Source organism: Falco punctatus, assembly GCF_963210335.1.
Source record: "Falco punctatus genome assembly, chromosome: 17".
Lineage (NCBI taxonomy): Eukaryota > Metazoa > Chordata > Aves > Falconiformes > Falconidae > Falco > Falco punctatus.
In genome coordinates, this window is record NC_137597.1 from 6,530,652 (window position 1) to 6,551,925 (window position 21,274).

A 21,274-nucleotide genomic window follows, 5' to 3' on the forward strand; every position below is an offset into this window, starting at 1 on the left:
GGAAACAGGAGATGACAACTGTTGTCCCTTGAGCAAATGTCCTACTAGTTCAATGGGAAAAGTGGTGAAAACATGGGGTCAGCTCTCACAGCAGCTGGGCTGAAGCAAGCTGAGGGAATCTCCACTTCAGCTTTAATTAATAAGCCCAAGCTGCAGGACACAGCTCCAGCAGCAAACAAAAACGCTGCAAGAAATTCTCCACAGCTCCTCAGAGTAACAGAATCATGAATAAAACACCGGTGTGGTGCCTGTGCTGGGAAACTGGCAGCACTGGGACTGTCTCACCATTAGCCCCACACCCGCACCCCGACACAGCAGCGTTCCAAAGCTGGCAGCCTCGTCAAAACCAAGGGCAAGCATCAGCTATGCCCTATGTGATGGGATGTGATTTGTTCCAAAATACAGGAAATTTAAACATATTTATCAGTTGATTATTAACAGTGAAGCTCAGTGTTTATTTTCTTTTCTTTGCACTTTGGACTACAGAGCAATTTTCAGACAAACTCCTTGGAAAGTTAGAAAGTGATGTTATCCCCCTTTCCTGGTGGGGAAACCACAGGCAGAAAGCAGTCTGCCTGTCTGTCTTTCAAACCTCTCTGTCTTCTGCTATACCCGTCCCTTAACCTGTTCCTTCCAGCTTATTCTAATTATTTATTTCTCAATAACAAGACCGAATTCCCAGTATGAAAGCCTCTGCACAAAGAAAGCATAAAAAGAAAACCAGAGAAGGGTCAGTCTGCTGTCCTTTGGCTTTAAAGCTCTGCAGAATGATTTAGCTCAAATATACTCAAGAGGTGCAATTGGTCTGAGAGTCAAAAGAAAGGAAAAGGTGGGAGGAGGGGACTCTGGTTTTAGTCCAACTCTGCCGTTCGCTAATTTAAGCGTACAAGACCAGGACAGCCCCTTCGCTTCTGCACACTCACTTGTATTTGTGGTACAAAGTGTCTCAGAGTGGGAAGCTTTAAAAGCATCAGGCAAAAAGCATCAAAGAAACTCAGAACTGAAAGCAGGCAAAAGGATGCTCTGTTTTTCCACTAATAAGCCACTGGCTGCAGGATGACTAGCAAAAGCAAACATCGCATTAGTCAGCCAAATGTTAACTCAGAGCTGCGAGGGTGCAGGCTGCGAACACTCCCAGCCGCTCGGAAGGTAAGTGCTCCCAGCTGGAGGCACAGCGATGTTTATTTGAAAGACCTTGTTTTACCCCAGTGTCTCCCTCTCGCCCTTTTTTCTTTACTTTGAGCAGCTCAAGGGACCAACTCTTGTTCTTTCTGACTAACAGGGATCTCAGGATTGGCATCCTCTCCAAGCAGCAAATGCAAATCACTCTCTAAGTTAGTGGCAATGACCAACTTAACAGGCCCCACTGCTTTTAATGAGCTGATGAGGGGGAGGAAGAGGCCGAGGCAAGACGAAAAATTACCACCTACAGTCATGGCAGCGCTTTGTGCTGCCTGACTTGCACGCTTAAGAGGATGCTTAGGCTGGTTTGCGTAGGGCCTGCAGGCAGGTTTATGAAATTAAAGCCCAGCACACAATAAATAATTTAGCAGCTTACCACAAAAAAAAAAAAAAAAAAAAATCCCACACAGTATCATATAGCTAGGCTGTATGATGTGTACATTCATTTTAAATGCACATCACTTTCATCTGCGTGTATCTATTTGATGCAAAGACATGTAACCAAGCGAGAAGGAACAACCGGGAAAGGTGACAGGGTCCCCGGCTGAGGTGCAGGCAGGGGATGACGGACAAATGCTGCTGAAGACATTTGCTAATTATTCCAGGTCTGCCCGTGCTGCTGCCTGTGCTCTCCTGTTTGCATGCGTGTCGGAGGAATCTTAAACCCTCGCTCAGCCAATTATTCCTCCACCGTCCTCCCCTGGCCCCAGCAGGCTGCCCGAGCTGCCCTCAGCTCCGCGCTGACCGGGAGAGCGGTGCAAAGCCCCCTGCAAACCCCACGGCTGATGGCTTTGGCCCCGCCAGCCAGCACCCCCTCTTTCGGGGGCATTGCACAGTGTCGGTGCTGTGCCAGCACCCCAAGGCTGGCAGCAGGCCCCGGAGCACAGCGCTGGGATGAGGATTTTATTTTAGAGAGAGGGAATGGATGCACAGGGAAACCTGCCTGGCAGATGGGAATCACTGCCATGTTTCCTGGGTCCCAGGCCAGACCCTTCTCTGACCAGACCACTGACCCCTTTCAGCGTCCTCAGGGCTCCTCGAGCCAGGGGTGCAAATCACAATGTGCAAATTCAAGTTATAGAGCAGAAAATTGCAAGCTTGAGTGACACATTCAATGTCAGCTCAATAAAACTAGTGGCTAACACAAGAAGAAGAATGCAAGCATCCTCACCCTCACAGTACCACCACATTTTTCTCCCCCAGCCACTAGATGTGGCTCCCTCCCTGCCCAATTAGCATCATCCCAGATTTCTTTGAGACACATCTAATGAATGACCATACTCTTCCAACCTACAGCTAAGGAGACAGTGGAGGTAAAAAAAAAAAAGCCCACAACCAAAACCTAAATGCATGGAAAGACTGAACGCATCAGACCCTTGGACAGCACGCGTGCGGAGGGGGTGGCTGGAGAAGAGCCAGGAGTTGCTACCACTGCTGGTAATAAGCAGCAGTCACATTCAGACTTGGTGTCTTGTGCTTTTGGTCCAAGTCACAGCCAGGAAAGCCTACAGCCCGACCACAGACCCTAGGGAACGTCCCTGCTGCAAAATTTCCCCGAGTGTTCCTCTCACCAGCCCCGGGAGCTCCCTACCACGAGCAGGGGTTTATCTTCCACCTTTATTGCTCAGGCTGGGCTGCCTGCAAAGAGCTCCCTGAAGGCCTGAGAAACGTAGGCATCTGCCTGTCCATGCATCTCAGTAGAAATGAAAAGAGGGTAATAAAAGGCAGGGGAAGGTGGGGAGACTATGCATCATAACAGGCGTAATGGACTAACGCTAATATAGAGACTGGCCGCATCCAATCCACGCCTGTCTGGCACATCCATAAATATCGGGCAGACGTTCAGGTGATGGATTTGCCTTCCCAAACCATGCTGTATTTTACAGCCCTGCTAATGCTGTCGTTGCCCTGGCCGGCAGCAAAAAGCAACCGTAACAACAATGGGTAGTAAACTTGATTGTGGGATTGAGGGAATATTAAAGGCTGCATCAGTCAGATGCACAAGGGAAAGCCTAATGGCAAGTCCCATCACAAGCCCTGGCGGTACTGCTTTTGCATGGCATTACACTCCCCGACTGTCCCCAAATCCCAACCTTTTTGCAGCAGCAGCAGCAGCAGCTCGGGGCTGTGCCAGCACGCTGGACTGTTCCTGCACATTCCCCCGCCTCTCCCAGCATGTTTGTGTTCTCCACATTCCTTTTTTTGCCTCAAGGAGGCATTTATAGAAGCAACATAGCATGGGCTTCTCACAGTATTTCTTGCCACCCAGGGATTTAAGATCTTACAAATGGACCAAAACCCATGTTATTTTGACCTCTGAGGATTTTAAAAGCCTGCAGAAAAAAAAATAAAAATATATATATATAGTAAAGAAAGCATGGACTTCTTGAGTCATGAGTAGAAAGGCAGGAGTCTGACACTGCCCTACCCCGCAAAAACCAGCAACATCCAGAACACAGCAACTTCTTCAGATTTATACTCAGAGGAAAGCAGAGAACAGTCAGAAAACCTAATGTGAATTCACAAAATAGTTTGGTGATTCCTGATAGTTTCCACCAAGGTTACTTCAAGAAGAAATGCATTACTGAACTAGAGGAAAATGTAGCTCTGCTTCTAGCATGAAACGGAGGAGGAATAACTTCTGCCTCACTTCATGCTCATAAAGGAAACAATACCTCTTCTTATACAAGCTGTGGGGATTCATTATCTAAATTCTAAATATGTTAACAAAAAAAAGAAAAACCACACTTATGTGCACAAGGGGGGAAAACAGTCTTTTTGGTAACTATGTCCCAGCAGTTACTTTGGTAACTAGTCCCAAAATACATGGACCGATGCACCTCCCAGCTCCCTTTGCCCTCACAGGTGCTGCTCCCAGCTTTATTCCTGCCTGCAGGAGAACTCCAAGAGCACTGGGGAAGGTGAGACACGAGACATTGTTCTGGTTTGAACCTAAGGGTATGCACCAAGGGACGTCATGTCAAACCTCCCAGGACTTTGCCAGTGCTGAGGGCGGTGCAGGAGCAGGAGGCAGATGCTGCAGGGAAAGCGCAGTGGCGTGCGGAGCCACAGGGCGCTCCTGCTCCTGTCCCAAGAGCAGGAAACCTCCTGCGAGGATCACCAGCAGGACAGGATCACCAGCAGAACTCGTCCTACGCTTGTGGTGTTTAACAATCAACAAGAGCTTCTGACAGGGGGTGCCAGGCCCAAACCCCAGCGATCAGTATACACAAAGAGTTCTTTGAGAGAAACCCCTTTCAGCACGTGGAGCCCCTTGCCTCTGGGGTGCTGGTTGTTGCCAGAAGAGCTGGTGAGATCTCTGCTGAGCCCTGCGGAGAAGGACTTGGACCTACCGGTAGATGAAAAGCTGGACGTGAGCGGGCAATGTGTGCTCACAGCCCAGAAAGCCAACTGTGCCTGGGCTGCATCACAAGCAGCGTGGCCAGCAGCTCAAGGATGGTGATGCTCCTCCTCTACTCCGCTCTGGTGAGACCCCACCTGCAGGACTGCGTCCACCTGTGGGGTCCTCAGCACAGGAGTGGGTCCAGAGGAGGGCCACACAAATGGTCACAGGGATGAAACACCTCTGCCATGAGGAAAGGCTGAAAGAGTTGGGGGTTCTTCAGCCTGGAGAAGAGAAGGCTCCAGGGAGACCTTATTGCGGCCTTTCAGTACTTGAAGGCGGATTATAAGAAAGATGAGGACAGGCTTTTTAGTAGGGCCTGTTGTGATAAGACAAGGGGTAATGGTTTTAAACTAAAAGAGATTAGATTTAGATTAGATATAAGATATTTTTTTTTACGATGAAGGTGGTGAGGCGCTGGCACAGGTTGCCCAGAGAGGTGGGAGATGCCCCATCCCTGGACACACTCAAGGTCAGGTTGGACAGGGCTCTGAGTGACCTGATGTCGTTGGAGATCTCACTGCTCATGGCAGGGCGGGGTGGACTAGATGACCTTTAAAGATCCTTTCCAACCCAACTACTCCACAATCTCTCAGGCAGGCTGTTTTTCATGCATAAAGCCATCCAGCCACTTGCAGCCTTTACTAGCTCCACTTCATTTAGAAACGAATAAAACGTAATTGTTGCACTCCAAAAATTTCAAGCTGATTTTTCAAGGTGCGTGAACCTGAGTGAGAACCAGAGTCATCGCCATCTCGTACGCCAAGAAACAGATTAAAGCAGACTCCGAGCCCACCTGGCTCCATTTCGCATACATTGCACTTCCTGAACACCTGCCCCTTCGCTCTCCAGCAGCTATAAAAAACATGCCAGCTCCTCTTTTTTTCTTATTTTACTTGCTCTGCCAGGCAACAGATAACAGAACTAGTGAAGTAATGTTGGGAGAGGAGGCGGCCAATTTCATGCCTTTAAGAGGTGGTAGGGACGTTCCTGAACTGCTCAAAACCAGAGTCTAGAGGGACCTGGCGGCTCTGCCCCTTCCCCAGCCCTGAAACGTGCACGCCAGCACTCTCCTTTGGCTTCAGCCACTTTTCACATTCCCTCGCAGAAATACCAATTAATAAGCAAGATTCCAACTTCTGGCTACTAACAGTAACAAATGTAAGGGACCATCGGGCGCCTGGGGCACACACAGATTGACAGCACCCTTTTTACACAGATGGAAGCAAAGAGGAATTACTGTCTGAGGCTGGAAAATCCTTGTTTATCCCACCTTTGCTGGCCACACCAGAGCAAATCACCAGCAATACAGTACCAAATAAATATCCCCTTATTTCACGTCCTAGGGCAAGAAACGGAGACTTGTTTCTCAGACCTTTCAATTAAACAACTTCTTCAGTCAAGCAAGAATCATCTGCCATCTTACACCCTTTCTGGGACACAGAGGTCTGCGCTCCGAGGGCGATGGATGGATCACTGAGTCAGCAAAGCACCGACCTTACAACCTATAGCTAAAACTGGGCACCTCCTTCGGAAGGTGTCTGCAAAGGGATGATTTTCATCTGCTCAATAACAGCCTGATGTCCTCTTGGCTTCTCTACACACTGACGCAACAGACTTTTTTTCCTAAAGTGCTACGGAATGTGTGAGGGGGCGATAATTAAGGATAAATTAAAAGGATGAGATAACCATCCATAGAATGAAGTCAGATAAGGACAGGTTCAGACGTATATTTCATTGTGAAAGATCTATTTTATTCCCACTAATGGAACAAATTAAATCAGCCAAGCTGAATAAAACTATCACATACCAAGATGTAACAACACACTTAAAGTTCGCCTTTCCCCTGAGCGCGTAATCCCATCAGTTATCATCGTCCCTTGCAAAGCGGACGTTTGCCTTCTTGAAAGCAAGGACAGACATTATGCATTGTGCATCCAGGAATTCAACAGGTAAGCAGGAGTGAGCTTCCAGTCATGAAAACTAGTTGCAGCACTAGGTATTTTTCTGTAGCACTTCTGCAGACAGATCCCCAGCAGCTCTTCACGGCTGACCTTGCATGCCAGTATCAATTCAAGCCATGTACAGCGCAGCTGCCGTTGGGACAGTGCGTTACCGGCGTTCGGAACAGTGTCTGACGCCCATTTATCCAGGAGGATCAGGTGCGAATTGAGATGCACACACTATCCTTCACCTCGGGGCATCTGAAATAACCAAACCTGGGTCCTTGCCTGTAGCACCGAAGTTTACACTGAAGCCAGACAATGCCGAGCGCTTTCAGCTTCCTTTGTAGACGCAATCCCTGGATGCCGAGCCCGTCCCTCAGCCCTCGCCTGGAGAGCTCTAATAAATACAGCAGCACCAAAAAGCATACCCAGCGCCTCTGAGCGCCTTCAAGTGCATAGAGCAAAGCCTTATTGCCACTGGAGCAACTCAGTGCTGGGTGAAAACCACGTACAACGTCACCATTACTGCTTTTCCCTGGGAACCATTGCATGCACCACCCAGGAGCGTACCCAGCTCTCACGAGCACAGGCAAGGGATGGCAAAGCTGCAGGCTCCCACTGCAGGAACTGCCTTTTTCCTACAGCAGGCATAAACAGCATGATGGTAAAATAATACATAGACAGTGCACTGTCAGACACAGAAGAGACATTTATTTATTCTTGATCACAAACAATGTCCTCCATTGACAAGCTGAATGAAGGGCACTTCACTGATTTATTAGATCTAATAAGAAACAGACCTCTTGGGATGAAATACAAGATTGATTTTTAGTGGTGAGCCATGCTGCTATCCCAGCCACTGTGCTCAGCCTGATGAGATGAAACCAGGCATGTACAGGGACAGAGAGAGTTGAAACAGCATCGGGCAGGAGAAATAAATGGAAAGATTTGCACAAGGAAGGGGAGATGGAATGGAAACAAGGCTTGCAATAGCAGCCCTTCAGAGTGAGGGTTACTCCTTCCTGCAATGCTCCTCTCTCCCACTAAGCCTATATGTCTTAGAAGAGCAGCAAACTACTTGGAAGTTTAAGGGCGACTCCTGTACGGTTCTTGGGAAACCTCTGCCATGTCAGACCCTTCCCATACATCTGCCTTTCAGAGGGGCCCCTCTAATTATAGCAAGTACAATTTTCACATCAGTCTCAGCATCTACCAGGCAAACCACATTAGCCGAGTTCCGTGGATGCCGTTTTCCATCAGGAAAAAGACAACTAGCACAGCAGTGCTTAGCTTGAGGGCCTATTAATAGCAGTCCTAATTATATGGCTGCAAATTTAATTCATAGCAATGATTAGTGTCAAAATCAAAGGCATCACACATCAATATTGATGGAATTGTATGAAGTCCATAAACAGAACAAGCAAGCTGACACATCTCCCCCCAGCAGTTAGTTGCTGTTAACGGTTACATTAATGTCTCTTCTAATTTTGCTCGATGAAAATTGTTTTACTGCAGAAATCCACAACTTATGAATGATTACATCTCTAACATGATCCCTTTCCCCCTTGCTCCCCTGGCCACAGAGCCGAGATGCTTTGGAAGGAGAGCTGGACCACCAAGCTGCACAGCGAACTGCATCCCATGTACCTGTACTTCATCCGAAAGGTCACAGCATCATCAGCACATTTGCTTTTCACCCACTTAGAGAAAACTGCTGAGGAACAGTGGTTCTAAAAAACAGCGGGCTGCCAAGGAGCAGGGGGCGGGGGGGGGGGGGGGGGGGGGGGGAGCTGCGGGTGCAGCTATTTCGCACAGGACATGCACCCAGCCCGCCGTGATGCCCCTGCCCGAGGCATGCCTCACGTGCGGGTGGGTTGCAGCGAGGGGCAGTGGGCCAGCCCAGCCACTGCTATGTGAGAGAATTCCTCCTCCATCACTGCTTTTAATGGAAAATAGATCCACCGAGTCACCCTTCTCCCTTCGACGGTTACAGAGGGCAGACAAAGCACAACCCTGTGTCACCAGCTGCGCGAGGAGCCCTGACCAGCCCCAGCAGGTACAAGCAGCCCCCTCTGCCCTGAACTCAAACCCTGACCCCAGCAAACACTCTGGTTCCCTGCAGGAAGGATGCCAAGTTCATTGTCAACTGACTTATCTGATATTATCGACTTATTTGTCGGCAGCTCTGGTACCAACACCCCTCCAGGGCAGTGTGGCTACACCAAACGTGCAGCCGGGCTGTGCGGACTCCGCGGGTGACCTGTCCAGGCTGCCCATATCAGCTGGACCCTGCGGGGCTCTGAAAGGCACAAAGTGACCTGCCAGCCCTGCCGCAGGGCTCCATGCCACTCCCGAGCCCACAGAACACTTCTTCCTCTACATGTCAGTCCATGCTGGCAGCTGAAAGGGACTTCAAACGTGCCCAGGAACAGAAAAAGGGTAGAGCTAGACAACATGGGCTGCACCGAGGGCAGGCAGCGAGGGATGCCTGGGCAGGCAGCGGCTTGGGGACCTTCAGCACTCAGCTCCTGCGGAGGAGAGGCTGAAGCAGCAGCAGCAGCTCTCCCAGGGAGCGTGGCAGGAGGCAGTTAGGTGAATAGCTAATGGGAAGAAGGACATCAGTGAGATAACGCAGCATTTTCGGTAACGAATTCTCACTGGGGAAGCACAGACAAATTTAAAATATTTCAGAACTGACTCTCTAACTTCTTTCCTCCGGCTACACTGAACTGTCTCCTTTGAAACCCCAGACAGAGCCATCAGCTTGCTTCCAAAGTAAATCAACAGCTGTGGGAAAGGGAATAGGTGTGACATAGCTTTCAGACATTAATTGTGTAGGTAGATATGCAAGGTGGTGAGCTGGAGGAGATAAGGCTCTATCTGTAAATCTCTGGCACTTACAGAGGTGCATACATTTTTACCATCCTTATTTCACGTAAGGGGAAGAGGAGATATGGAAACATTTACAGTCCTGAGCACTCGCTGACTTAGAGAGAGTCTGGTCTTGGAACACACACAAAAACTGGAGGACAAGCTGAGAACTTCCCACTGGGTCTGCAACGCCTCCTCTGCAGCCAGAGCCCCGAGAGCCCCACAGGTCAATGCAAAGCTGCTTCCTACGCTTCACGTGGCCTCTCTTAGGCCATGTAAAAACTAATCCCACCTGTCAAATGAGGAAAAATTTATTAAAGGTGTGGACAGGATCGCGCATGAGAGAACAACATCATCCTCAGCCCCACGCAGCGGAGGGTGGGACAGCGATCCCTGCAGCTCAGGACACCAGGAGGCATGGGTCTCATCAGCTGCAGACACCTCTGAGAGATGTTAAATCAGGGGGGTTGGCAGATGCCAGGAAAGCCTGACTGTAGCGAATGCCTAGAATGAATTTGCTAAGAGATGAACCAGTTTTCATCAAGCCTGGTTACCACCAGCTCAAGCAGCAGGTGAAGGACTCCCCGCAGCCCTCTCTCTGGGCAGTGAGGTGGACGGGTGGGAATAGATGAACTCTGCATCAAAAAGGTAAGCATTCAGTAGAACAGCACAAGGAGTTAAACCTTGTTGGACAGACTGCTTCTTCAGTAATCCTACATAATTCAGGGGACGGGACAGTAAATACCTACTGTGCAGGCAACAAGCTGTTTGCTTTAACTGCCTCCAAATGAGGGACCTCCCCTACCCCTCCCCCCCAAAAGACTGCACACAGCAAGTACCAGGCTGCATGGCTGCCTTGAAGCTTGCTAGCATATGCATTTGCAATATGCTGAGGCGCCTCTTCCATCCATTTAGCTACAAAAATCCCGGCGCTCCCATGTGCCACAGTGGGGGGGCTGGCAGGGAGGAGAGGGGCTCTGCTTACAAGCCCACTCTCCCCCACATTCAAAATTGCCCCACTGACACTCGAGAGGCACCAGGGAGGCACCTAATTTACTACTACTCAGCACTTGTAAAGTGCTGAATGAATATTAATGAACTGATGTAATTAAAATGATGCAGACATTCAAGTGCAGTATCTGCCTGTCCTTGTATCTTCCTGGATAGATGAGGAAGAAATTCCCTGCTGCTTAAGGACACAAAAAAATTAACAGCCTGGTGTTGATTATGTTTGTTAACTCTTTCCCTGGTACCACGAAGCAGAGTCTGCATTTAGCAGGTTCACCTAATGCTGTCATTTATATTTTAGGTTAATTTGAAGGATCTCAGCTTTCCAGAGCAGCATCTCTAAGGCTGGTTTTGCTGGAGCTGGATCAGACTTCTGCACCCACTGATGGAGGAGCTGGCTTCCAGCTGCAGCTCCAACTCTGAGGACCAACAAGGGACCTTACACACCTCTGCTCACGCACCTCCAGGCCATTCCCACGCTCGTTTTAAATATGGAACCCCCGAGAAAGGACTAGTGAGGACCACAACAGATGTATGGCCGGGCCTGACCAGCCTTTGTGCCCTGCTCACTGAAGAGCATTCAGAGCCCTCGGGGTGGGATCCCAGTTGGACTCCAAAATCCTGTGCTGGGGGAGGAAACCAGGGAAAGCATCTCTTTGCCCTGGGCCACTAGCCCCTGCCTTTGTGATGCAGAGAGTGAGGAGTGTTATCTTCCAGGACCCATCAATCATCCAACTGTCAGAGGGAAGAGCAGGAGGTAAGAGGCAAGGGGAAGCAGTAGGACTTTGCCTGGAGGCTTGGTTTCCAAAAGCAGCCGAGTTAACCCATTCCTATCTCTCCGTGACCAAACATCCTGCCACCATCAGCAATTCTGCCATCACCAAAAGCTTTCTCACTCACTTCCACAACTTGCAGAAGGACTGCTGGGAAACAACTTAAAACTATCGCAAGATTTCCATCAGTGTGTCAAAAAGGAGGAAAGATCTGAGACCTTGGATACAACTTGCTGAGGTTCACTCGTACTCAGAAGTTGCGCTTGTCTCTGATCAGATCGGCCCTGATAATTTCTGCGTCAGCCCCACAAACACACACACCATAGTTCACTCAAAATGCAAGAAACCCAGACAAACAACGGTAATGCTGTAATATACAGGCAGACTGGGACCTGTATTACTCTGCTGCAGAAGAGGGTCGCTGGCTGGAGGCACGGGAAGGTGCCCTCAGCCCATGCAAGGGGATGCTCTGGAGTGTGATGCCACAGAGAGATGGGAACTGTGTGGCCTCATTTGGTCCCTTTTCCAGAACCACGCAGCAGTTTCTGCTTCACCTTTCCCTAGGCTGGGCACCTCTCCGCTTCAAAAGAAGCTGCAGCAACCACTCTGTACTAACAGCGCTGACAGATGAACTTGGTCTCACCAATGCAAAGCTCTCTGTGACACAAACCCTGTGATTTTTGCTCCTGACTGGCTCCCAGTTTCATGCTGGGAAACATCTGTAACACACAGCAGCAGCTACACACATCAGAGCCTCCTGAGAGAAATGAAAATTAGAACCTGGCTCTCCAAAGTCACGGAAATAAGCTTACCTTCTTCAGCTTGCCAGTCTTAGTCCCCACAAACACCACGCTGTAGCCGTTGTAGACGTAGGACGCAACAGAAGTCATCCGGTCCCGGCTTGAGGTGAAGAGGGTCACTCCGTCCACCGGTGTCGAGCCTCCCAGGGGCTGGTTGATGTCAAGCCCACAGAAATTGTCATCGATGGGGACTGGCTGGAAAGACGAGGTTTGGGGTAGCCGTGAGTGAAACGCAGAGCACAGGGCAGCCCCACGCACTGGGGCTCACACAGAGGGGAGCTGGCGGTGCTGACAGCAGGGTGGGAGCCACCAACACGTCACCCCCTGCCCAGGGACCCTTGCCCGCTTCAGCCACCTTCCTCAGTGGCTTGCTCCCTTCACTGCCTGAGGCCAAGACACTCTGCAGCTGCTGCAAAATGTGTTTGGACAGGGCTGAGAAGGAATCCTACCTCCAATAGACACTTCCACTCATTTCCTAAATCTACAAGGTTTCTCATGGGTTTAGCCCTGCTGCATGGCCATGCAGAAACATCCTCCTCCACTCACTTCATGTCCTCTTGACCCAGTTTCCAGAGATGCCGAGTAGTACGAGCAGAGAGATGCTCAGCATCCCCACATCTGCACAGGCTTCCCTTGAAGGCCACACAAGCCCTGTGAGAGCTCACAGCGCTGCTGTGGGATGGGCTCAGGCCAGCCATCAGCCAGAGGACAGCTGGACACGGCTGATCCCATGCCACGGGGGAGGAGAGGACACTGCTGTGCACTCCTGCCTGGAGCAGCCACCTCTCTGGCACAAACAGCCCAGCTCCGGGACAGAGACAAAACTGCTCTGTGTGATCAGGGGGCTGGTGGAAAGCATCAGCCTGGCTGCCCTGGGAAGGTGGGTGAGCACACAGGGAAAGGCTCTGGGAGCATAAACCACCTGAGTGCAAAGTGGGAAGATGCACTCCTGCTCCTTCCACCACCCAGCTGTGCACTCTCCTACAAACCACCTCTCTGTGCCTCAGTTTCCTTTCTGCGGCACAGGGAACGTGGATGCTGGCTTCTCCCTAGAACACCACTTGCCACGAACGAGGGAAAATCATTCTGCTGACAGCTAAGGGTTATCAAGCTGTATTAGCCGAGATCGCTCAAGTGAGTTCCTACAGGCATAGGCAGCGGGGTGGTGACATGGGTTGCCACCCGCCATCACACTGACTGCAATCCGCATATTTTCCACAAGGGACATTAACTACCAAACGCTCAGGCCCATTTAGTTGTAACTATGATGGGATGACTCTCCCCTGTGCAAGCCAGCACTCAAGCTTCTCTTTGCTTTCCTTCTTTCATTTCATTTAACCCATGTTTATTTCTTCCCAGCAGCCAAACTTAATAAGCCTGGCAAAAGAAGGCCCCAGAGATTCCCAAGCCAGGAACAACCTGCATGTGAATCAAGATTAAAGAAATCAGCTGAATAAAAATACAAAAGACACAACTGTCATTTGTATTTATCTTGTTAGTTTGTTGATACCACCCTCCTGCTCTGGGAGGAGCGAGAGCCTTCCTCCAGCTTCCAGAGCCCCAGGCTGGGAACAGCAAACACCTTCAGCAAACTGCACGCCTTCAATTATCTGCCTTAATGCTACCCCTTCCTTTCACTGTCACCACCAACTGTCTGATAAGAACATGAGTTAAAGGGGAAAAGGACTACCGTGTCTCTTCTGTGTTCAGGGAAACTGAGGCACAGAAAGATCAATCCTATTCTGCCAGCTCGTGTTCCATAGGGCCAGGCATTGATACCGGCTCGTGAGGGCTACCACGGCCCGAGCATCCTTACCGCTTTAGTGCACTGGACGTCTTTGCCCAGCAGCCAGTTGAGCTCCAGGTTGCCTTCCCCCTGGTAGCAGGACTGCAGGCGGTCCTTGATCTGAGCATTGATGGTGCGAATGGGGAAGACGCAGAGCGCAGAGTCGTCGGGGGGCTGATGGTACTGCTTCTGCCCCTTGGAGAAAATGGCAAAGAGGACATCCTCCTGGGCCGTGATGTTGAGGGACTTGGCCAGCACATCTCCTGGCTTGGAGAGGTACGCTGCTTGCAGGAGGCGGTACTCCGTGTCCCCCTTGACGCAGCCAAAGGGTAGAGACACGTAGGAGTGGAACTTGGGGTCATCTTTGCAGAGACGGACGATGCGAGACGTGTAAAAGAGGTCGCTGGCGGAGTTGATGGAGACACCCTCTGGGGTCTCTGGCTGGACAGTCAAAAAATAGACAAAGTTGCCACTGGCAAAACCATAGATGTAGAAGATGTCAAAGTGCGAAACAAGGGCCAAGGTATCTGAGGGGATTTTGATGAGGGATGAGACGAAGTCACTGTGGAGCTCGTAATCCAACATTGCTGATGACTCTGGATCCCGGGGAAGCTTGCGGCTGGAGAGGGTGGGGAAATAATCCTGCTTCCCATCCACCGCCGTGCCGATGAAGAGCTTCCCATCTTCACCTTCCGAACGCACGATCACACCGTACATTGTGCCCGTCTTGTTGACACTGGAGAGGTAGTGCTCCTTTTTGTGCGAGGGCTCCACCAAGATGAAGAGGTCGTCCAGGCGCAGCAGCTTGCAGACCCCCTGGTAGAGGCTGCCGCAGGCCAGCAGCCGGTTCTCAGAGTAGTCAATGATCAGCAGCTTGTTGACATTGTTGGTGAGGGTGAGGATCTCGCTGCAAGGCTGGACGATGAGGGGTGGGTAGCAGGATTTATTGTCCTCCTCAGGACCAGTTTTATGAGCCACCAGAATAGTCAGGTTACCCGAAAGCTTGTAAACCCTGTTGATAGCTCCGACGTAGACTGCCCCAGTGCCTTGGTGGACAGTCAAGTGGTTGAACGTCCAGTCCCGGTTCTCAGAGTGGAAAGTGCTGAACAAGGTGTTGCTGGACACATTTCGGGAGAGCGATGCCAGGAAGAGACACAGCAAAGCCACCGACCAGCCATCAGAGTCCGGTACCCGAGGCCAGTTCTTCCTCTGATCCATCCTGGGAAAGGCAAACTTTGTGCTCCCCGCGCGCGTGCTGTGACCCAGCAATGTCCCTCACATGGTTCTGGGAAAGGAGAAGAAACACACGGAGCAAAGGATTAGATCCAGGGAGCAAAGGATTAGATCCAGTGCGTCCTGCAGATAAAATTCAAAGGAGGCTTTCTAATTACACAATCATTGAGATAAAGGAAGGATGTTTCTAAGCCCAACAAGAATTAAGCAGGACTCCTAACTTGCTGGTAAACAGTTCAAGCTTGAGGTTTTGCCACTTGGTTCAACCTCTGCGTGTTAATTTGTTATGTGGTTTAGCTGTTTGTAATGTACTCTGCTCAGCCACGGGAGGGGATAATCAGCTTCAGCCCAAGACAAAGCCCGCAGCTCACACACCCAACCATCAATCTGCAATCTTGGCTAAAAGGATACCTCCTGCAGGGTATGTTGTTGGAAGCAACAGAGGAAATAAGAGGTGTTTTCTACCTTTAAATCCTCTATTTCATTTGGAAACCTGAGGAAGAAGTCTCATGCAGGCAAGTTCATTGAGCACATACACACCAAAGCCGCCAGCATCTCCCCTCCACCCCTCCCCAGAGCCAGAAGAACTTCTGCAGGTGCTTTTCAGGCAGAACCTCCTCGCAGCCTTCACGAGGTGCTTTACTGCTGGAAAAGCAGCTGTCACCAGCATGGGGACACACGGTCAGACCTGCAGCCGAGTGCTGCCAGCAGCACCACGGGCAGGGGACAGACTGGGAGCCTCAGACAAATTTCCTGCTCTAACAGAACTCGCAGGTGATGGTTGAAGCCTACACAAAGCAACAGCTGGGAAACTGGGTCCAGAAGACCTAATGCCAAAGAAATTGCCCGTACGCCCTTCCCGACAGCATTACATGTAAGTCAGAAGTAGGGTCGCCTTCAGCTGGCGTGTTTTCACCCGCACAGACAAGGCAAGGCAAGACACGAGCTGGAGACCTCTGGCCAAAATCTGTGTAGAAACAAGGCATGAAGGCCAGGCGTGTCTGGTTGGGTTTTTTTTGTTTCTGTTGTTTCTTTTGTTTCTGTGGGTGCTCCCAAAGCACCTAGACATCATTGAGACCTGAGGGACAGCTGGAGCCCTGCTGGCCCCTGGCCCCATCCTCCCTGCTCATGCAGGAGGCTGTCAGGCCGAGTTAGGAATCACGAGGTTGGAATTTCCTTAGGAAGCGGGTGTTCACCTCAGAGACACGTCGCCTGCGTGAGGCATGTTGACACCAGAGCTTTCCACCCGCCCTTCCGGACAGCGTGCACACAGTAGCTGTTGAAGAGGACCCTTGTAACCCTCTGTCTGCTCCACCTCATCACCCAGAACCTCTGCTAAGGTGGCAGACTCCCCTAGCAAAACCATGAACTTTAAAGACAATCAAAATCCATGCATTTCCATGTCTGTCTCATCCGAGGGGGGTCTGGCTTGGATCATCCCACGCAGGAGGTATCAGCTCAGTTCCCAGCTCAGCCCCAGACTTTCAGCATCACCTTGGGCTACCACAAAGCGGCTGGAAGCGATGCCAGACAAGCACCCTGCAAGGCAGCAAGGACCTGGCTCAGCAGAGCTGCTCAGAGTAGCTGTGGGGCCAGCAGAACAACGCTCTGAGGTGGGCACCATGTAAGGGCTCCGAAAACATCCCTGCACGGGGGCTCTGCACCTCCCTTGTCACCACAGACCTGCCTAGAGGTCACTGGATTATCTCTCATCCTTGTTATCATCTCTAGACCTGACCGTGACTTGTACTCCTGGCTTGACCTCAGTCTTGCTCAGCGCCACAGATGTGTCTGACTGCCCAGACTCAGAAAAGCATTGCAAAGTTCTCCTTTATCCCAAATTATGATTCCTTACACGCTCCAGGCTGGATGATCAAAGGAACCATTTCAGCCCGCCTTGGGGAGAGATGTCCTCTACCACCTCACGGCACCGCAGGGTCACACCAGCCCTGGGAGGAGGCTGAGGCTGAGTCACCTTCCACCCGCCCTCTCTGCACCAAAGTCCCACCACGGCCATGCAAGCCCCAGGCGTGCACACCAGGGAGAAACCTGCGCAGACTTGACACTCCTGCCTGCCCTGTGGGAAACACAGGAGGCTGCTCCCGAGCACAGCCCAGGCTGGCTGTCCTCACCTGCGGCCAGCCACCGCTTTGATTGATGCTGATCTCCCTTTTGGTATTTAAAATAATTCACACTGCTGAAAACCTCCACTGAGCTCATAAGCGAGTGTCACCGAATGGCTGCTCTTTAGGCTTGTTAACGCCGGGGAGCGGAGACGGGTGTTTCTGAAAGGTGACAAAGGAGCTCTGTCCCTGGGCTGCACGTCTTGGTGTCACTGACAAGACAGGAGAAAGAGAGCGGTAATGGGTTTCTCATTCTGCTTAGGGATACGTTTCCCCGGCTGCTTGCTTCTTATTTCCAGTCTCTTAATTTTCACCTTTGGCTGAAGCGGTTTCTCTCTCTCCCAGCTAGGACGCAGACCCTGCTGCATTCTGATTGCTGTTTGGATTGTTGTGGCAGAAAACAGCTGCCTGCGCTGCGGGCCTGAACATGCCACCACAGCACCGGGGTGACCTCGCCGGCTCTTCTCATTAAATTTCCCACCCAAACATCCCACCCAAAACTATTCTCTGAATCCAGAATAAAGATTTGTTGTTGTGCCAAACATTTATTGTGCCAAAAGGGCACAAATCAAACAGTTCCTGAGCATCTGCTCAGAGGAAGGCTCTCCATGCTGCCCACCCACGTGAGGGCTGCTGGTGACCTGCGGTGGGCACCGATGCTCTGATATGGCCACCGGGATCTCAGAGCAGGTTTGCTCTTGGGTAACGTGGCAGTGCAGCCTGAGCCACCAAGAAGTCCACGCGTGTCACTGGTGGGGAGATGCCAGCCAGCAGCGCGGTGCCTTCTCACAAACACGCAGGGAACCCCGCGCCACGGAGGAGCTCGAGAGGAGCCCAGAAAAGCTGGCACGAGAGCTGCAGATACAGGAGCCCTGTGGAGCCATCGAGTCAGTGACAGAGCACCTCCAGATCAATGCACAAGAAGCCTCCAGCACCAGGGTACCCCAGGCAAGCGCTCAGCCGTGGCCACCCAACTGCCCTTGCTGTGGGGAGGGCACAGAGAAGGCAGCCTCTGCCCGGGGCAGCACAGGGGGGCTCTCCTCCGAGGCCAAAGTATCCCTCACTAACAGGAGTCCCAAAATGAAGCCTACCTCAGTTTCTCCTTCCCCGAGAAGGAGAGATGCTTCTGGGGCAGAGGGCTCTGGGTCAGGAGGAGTCCAGAAAGCGAAGGAGGTTCTGCAGGGAATGGGGAGGCTCCACTGTAAAGCTCAGCAGCGCACGACAGTTTTCCTGCTCAGCAGCTTTCCGATTTTTAGAAAAGCTGTTCCATTGCAAAGTGAGACAAGAACAGCGCAAGCTAGAAATTAATGACTTTAAATAATTAAATTTTACATACAAATATATGTATGAGACATGGCAGCTCTTCACTCAGCCCATAGCAGCTTTCTCTTTCCCGGAGCCAGTGCAAAAGCCGGAGCCAGGCTGGAGCTGCTGTGCAGCAGAGCTGTCAGCTGAAGCCAAACTTCTATGCGGTGCCTTACAGTGAAGGTTTTGCAGGGTATTTGTGAACAGCCACTGCCAAAGGCAAGAGGGATCATCCAGGAAGAAGAATCTGCATTTTCAAACATTATTTTAAGATGACAGAGCATGGCCATGAGCTGACAACCTACTGAAATGAGCCAGGGGATGATGATCCATCCCTGGCTCTGCGTCACCCCACTGCCCAGGGGTCAGGGTGGGCAGGAGGGGGGGGACACGGGGGTGCAGAACACGGATGAAGCAGTGCTCAGTGATACAGCTACCAAACACCAGCAGAAACCCAGCGCATGTCCTATGGGGACAGCTGGGTACAGCTGGGGAGGTAAACGCCAGGGAACCAGGACAGTGGGTGATTTTAAGTCTGATCCTTAATACTATTTGACCATTAATTTTTCCTATTATTTTGGAAGCAAATTTAAAATATGGCCTTAAAAGCAATCTGAAGCTATTAGTAACGCAAGGTGAAAGAGAGAGTAAATTCAGGGACACAATATAAACCCAAGCAGCTGAAAGGCCTCAATTAGGCTGAAAGGAGTTATCTGGTATTTAAATAATTATTAGATTGAAGGAATAATCACAGGTCTGAGCCAATTTTTTTCCCCCACTGTCATCCTAATGGAGACTATAATATTATTATTCAAATGCCCATGATTCTTATTGAGGGGGGAAGAAAAAAGGGCTCATTTAATCTCCATGCGACAGGGCTTCAGGAGGCCCGATTAGTCATTTCTCTTATTTCAGCTGTCACTCACTCATGGGCACCACAGTTTGTCATTAGTGGTACTTTACGCACACCAAAAAAAAAAAAAGAAAAAAAAAAAAGAGGGAGATAAAAAGGAAAATTAAAGCAAAACCAAAAAGAGAATCTCCTGTGGAAAATGATGGATCAAAGGAACAATTTTGATGTCACCAGTGTGGCAGCTGCATTTGCAGTATCTTTTCTTTTGGGGTAGGGTTGGTCTCATGAGCAGTGATTTATCCACAGCCCCATGCCAGCACCGCTGTGCCCTCACCCATCATCTATGCTCCAGCGACACTCCATCCCCTCTGGAGGAGGCAGCAACTACAGCCCTGGCACCTCCGAGACACAGCAAACTCATCCCCACCGACACCAGCATCCCCACCAATGCCATCCCAGCTCTCAGCATCCCAGTGCCATGTGCCTTTCCCAGGCTGCCCCAGCATCGCTCCCAGCCCAGAGGCCACTGAGGTCCCCAGCCACCCCACGAAGGGGGAGCAGAGCAGGCAATAAAACCCACCACGTTTTTTTCTCCTAAGGCCACATGGGTTTGGGGACTTGCCTCATAGAATGAAGCCTCCTGAGAAATAACGGAGCTTGTGGGGAGCAGGACAATGGGCCCGTGATTGCTTTCTAAGCTGGAGGTGGATTCTGCCTTTTTTGCTTTTTATAGTCAAATAAGATTCATTGCTGTGAGGCCAGGAGCTGGGAGACAGGCTGGCTCGGCTGCTGACCTCCCCCTGCAGGTCACCAGGCTGTCAAAAATCCCCCAGAATTATCAAAAGGGTCACCAAAAGGGCAGGCTACACTATATAAACCAAAATACAAGAACAAACCATTTGGAACAACCTCACCCTTGCATCAGCCTGACCCTTTCTCTTTGCATCGGCTCCATATCGCGTCTGCCAACTGGAACAAGGGAAAAAAGCTGAGAGTTTGGCCATTCCTTCAGAACAAGTGAGAACACGCGTGCTGGGTCTGCATCCCTCCTGGAGCCCATCGGGAATTTTTCAGAGAAACCTTTCCAACCATTAATGCTGCCATAGTGATTTATGCTGTTTGAAGAAGTGATATTCAGGACACATTTGTCAGCTATGGAGGAAGACCTTACAATAATTAACAGGGTTTTGTTTTGGTTTACACAGACAAAAGCTCTGAGCCAAACTGTCTGATCTAAGCATCTCTGAGCTATGGGATGTTTCCAGCCCAGATCGGAGGTCTCGGTCTCAGTCCTGCCTCCTTGGCCAAGCCACTGCAGCCAGATGAGCCCAGCGCTGCCGAATCCCCCCTTACCCAGCAGAAACCTGCATGTCCCCTCACACAAATCCCTTCCCCGCTCTCAATGTCTTTGCCTTTCTCCAACAAGGGAAGCCCTGGCACGTTGCAGCCCTGAGCAGAGGATTTTCCCTGCTGTCCTGCAGCTGAGAGCCTCAGCACCCATCGCACACGGCAGCAGCCATGCCGAGGAAGACAAGTGCAGCAATGGAGCGTTTTAAACCCAGGTAGCATGCGACAGCCAGCTCCATCCTTCACTTCAGTGTTCGACACCAACTGAAGTTACTGGCAGCTTGACATCAAGTAATTACAGGTTTGTAATACAAAGCAATGAGGAGGGCTCTTAGTGCCTTTTCTTTTTGTCTTTAGAATATTTAGACTTTTAACAACAATCAAAGCAAGTTTAAATCACCAGCGAGGTGCTTGGCATCAGGTCTGAGGTCTCTACAGAGGTTACTGAACCACAGGGATGACAAATTGCAAGCCTTTCCTACATGATAACGTGCAGCACCAAACCCTTGGGGTCTGGGGCTGCAAACCACCTTTATGCCTCACCCATCTGCTTCGCTGTCCCTTGGCAGCACCTGTCCCTGCTCTGGGGGCTGTGCTGGCAGCCGCAGGCAGGACGCACCGGGAGCTGTGTCCCCACTTCCCCG

The 21,274-nt window shown here is 50.8% G+C and overlaps 1 protein-coding gene across 2 annotated transcripts in view; it reads right to left on the minus strand.

Moving 5' to 3' along the window:
- The window catches only part of PLXNA2 (plexin A2), a 509,765-nt gene that overhangs the window by 143,017 nt on the left and 345,474 nt on the right, over positions 1-21,274 (minus strand). For both annotated transcript variants that reach the window (XM_080367686.1, XM_080367687.1), the window contains 2 exons: positions 13,800-15,054; positions 11,996-12,178 (listed from right to left, as the gene is read on the minus strand). In XM_080367686.1, coding sequence (XP_080223812.1) covers positions 11,996-12,178; positions 13,800-14,987 — 1,371 coding nt within the window. In that variant the 5' untranslated portion in view covers positions 14,988-15,054. The remainder of the gene's footprint in view (positions 1-11,995; positions 12,179-13,799; positions 15,055-21,274) is intronic.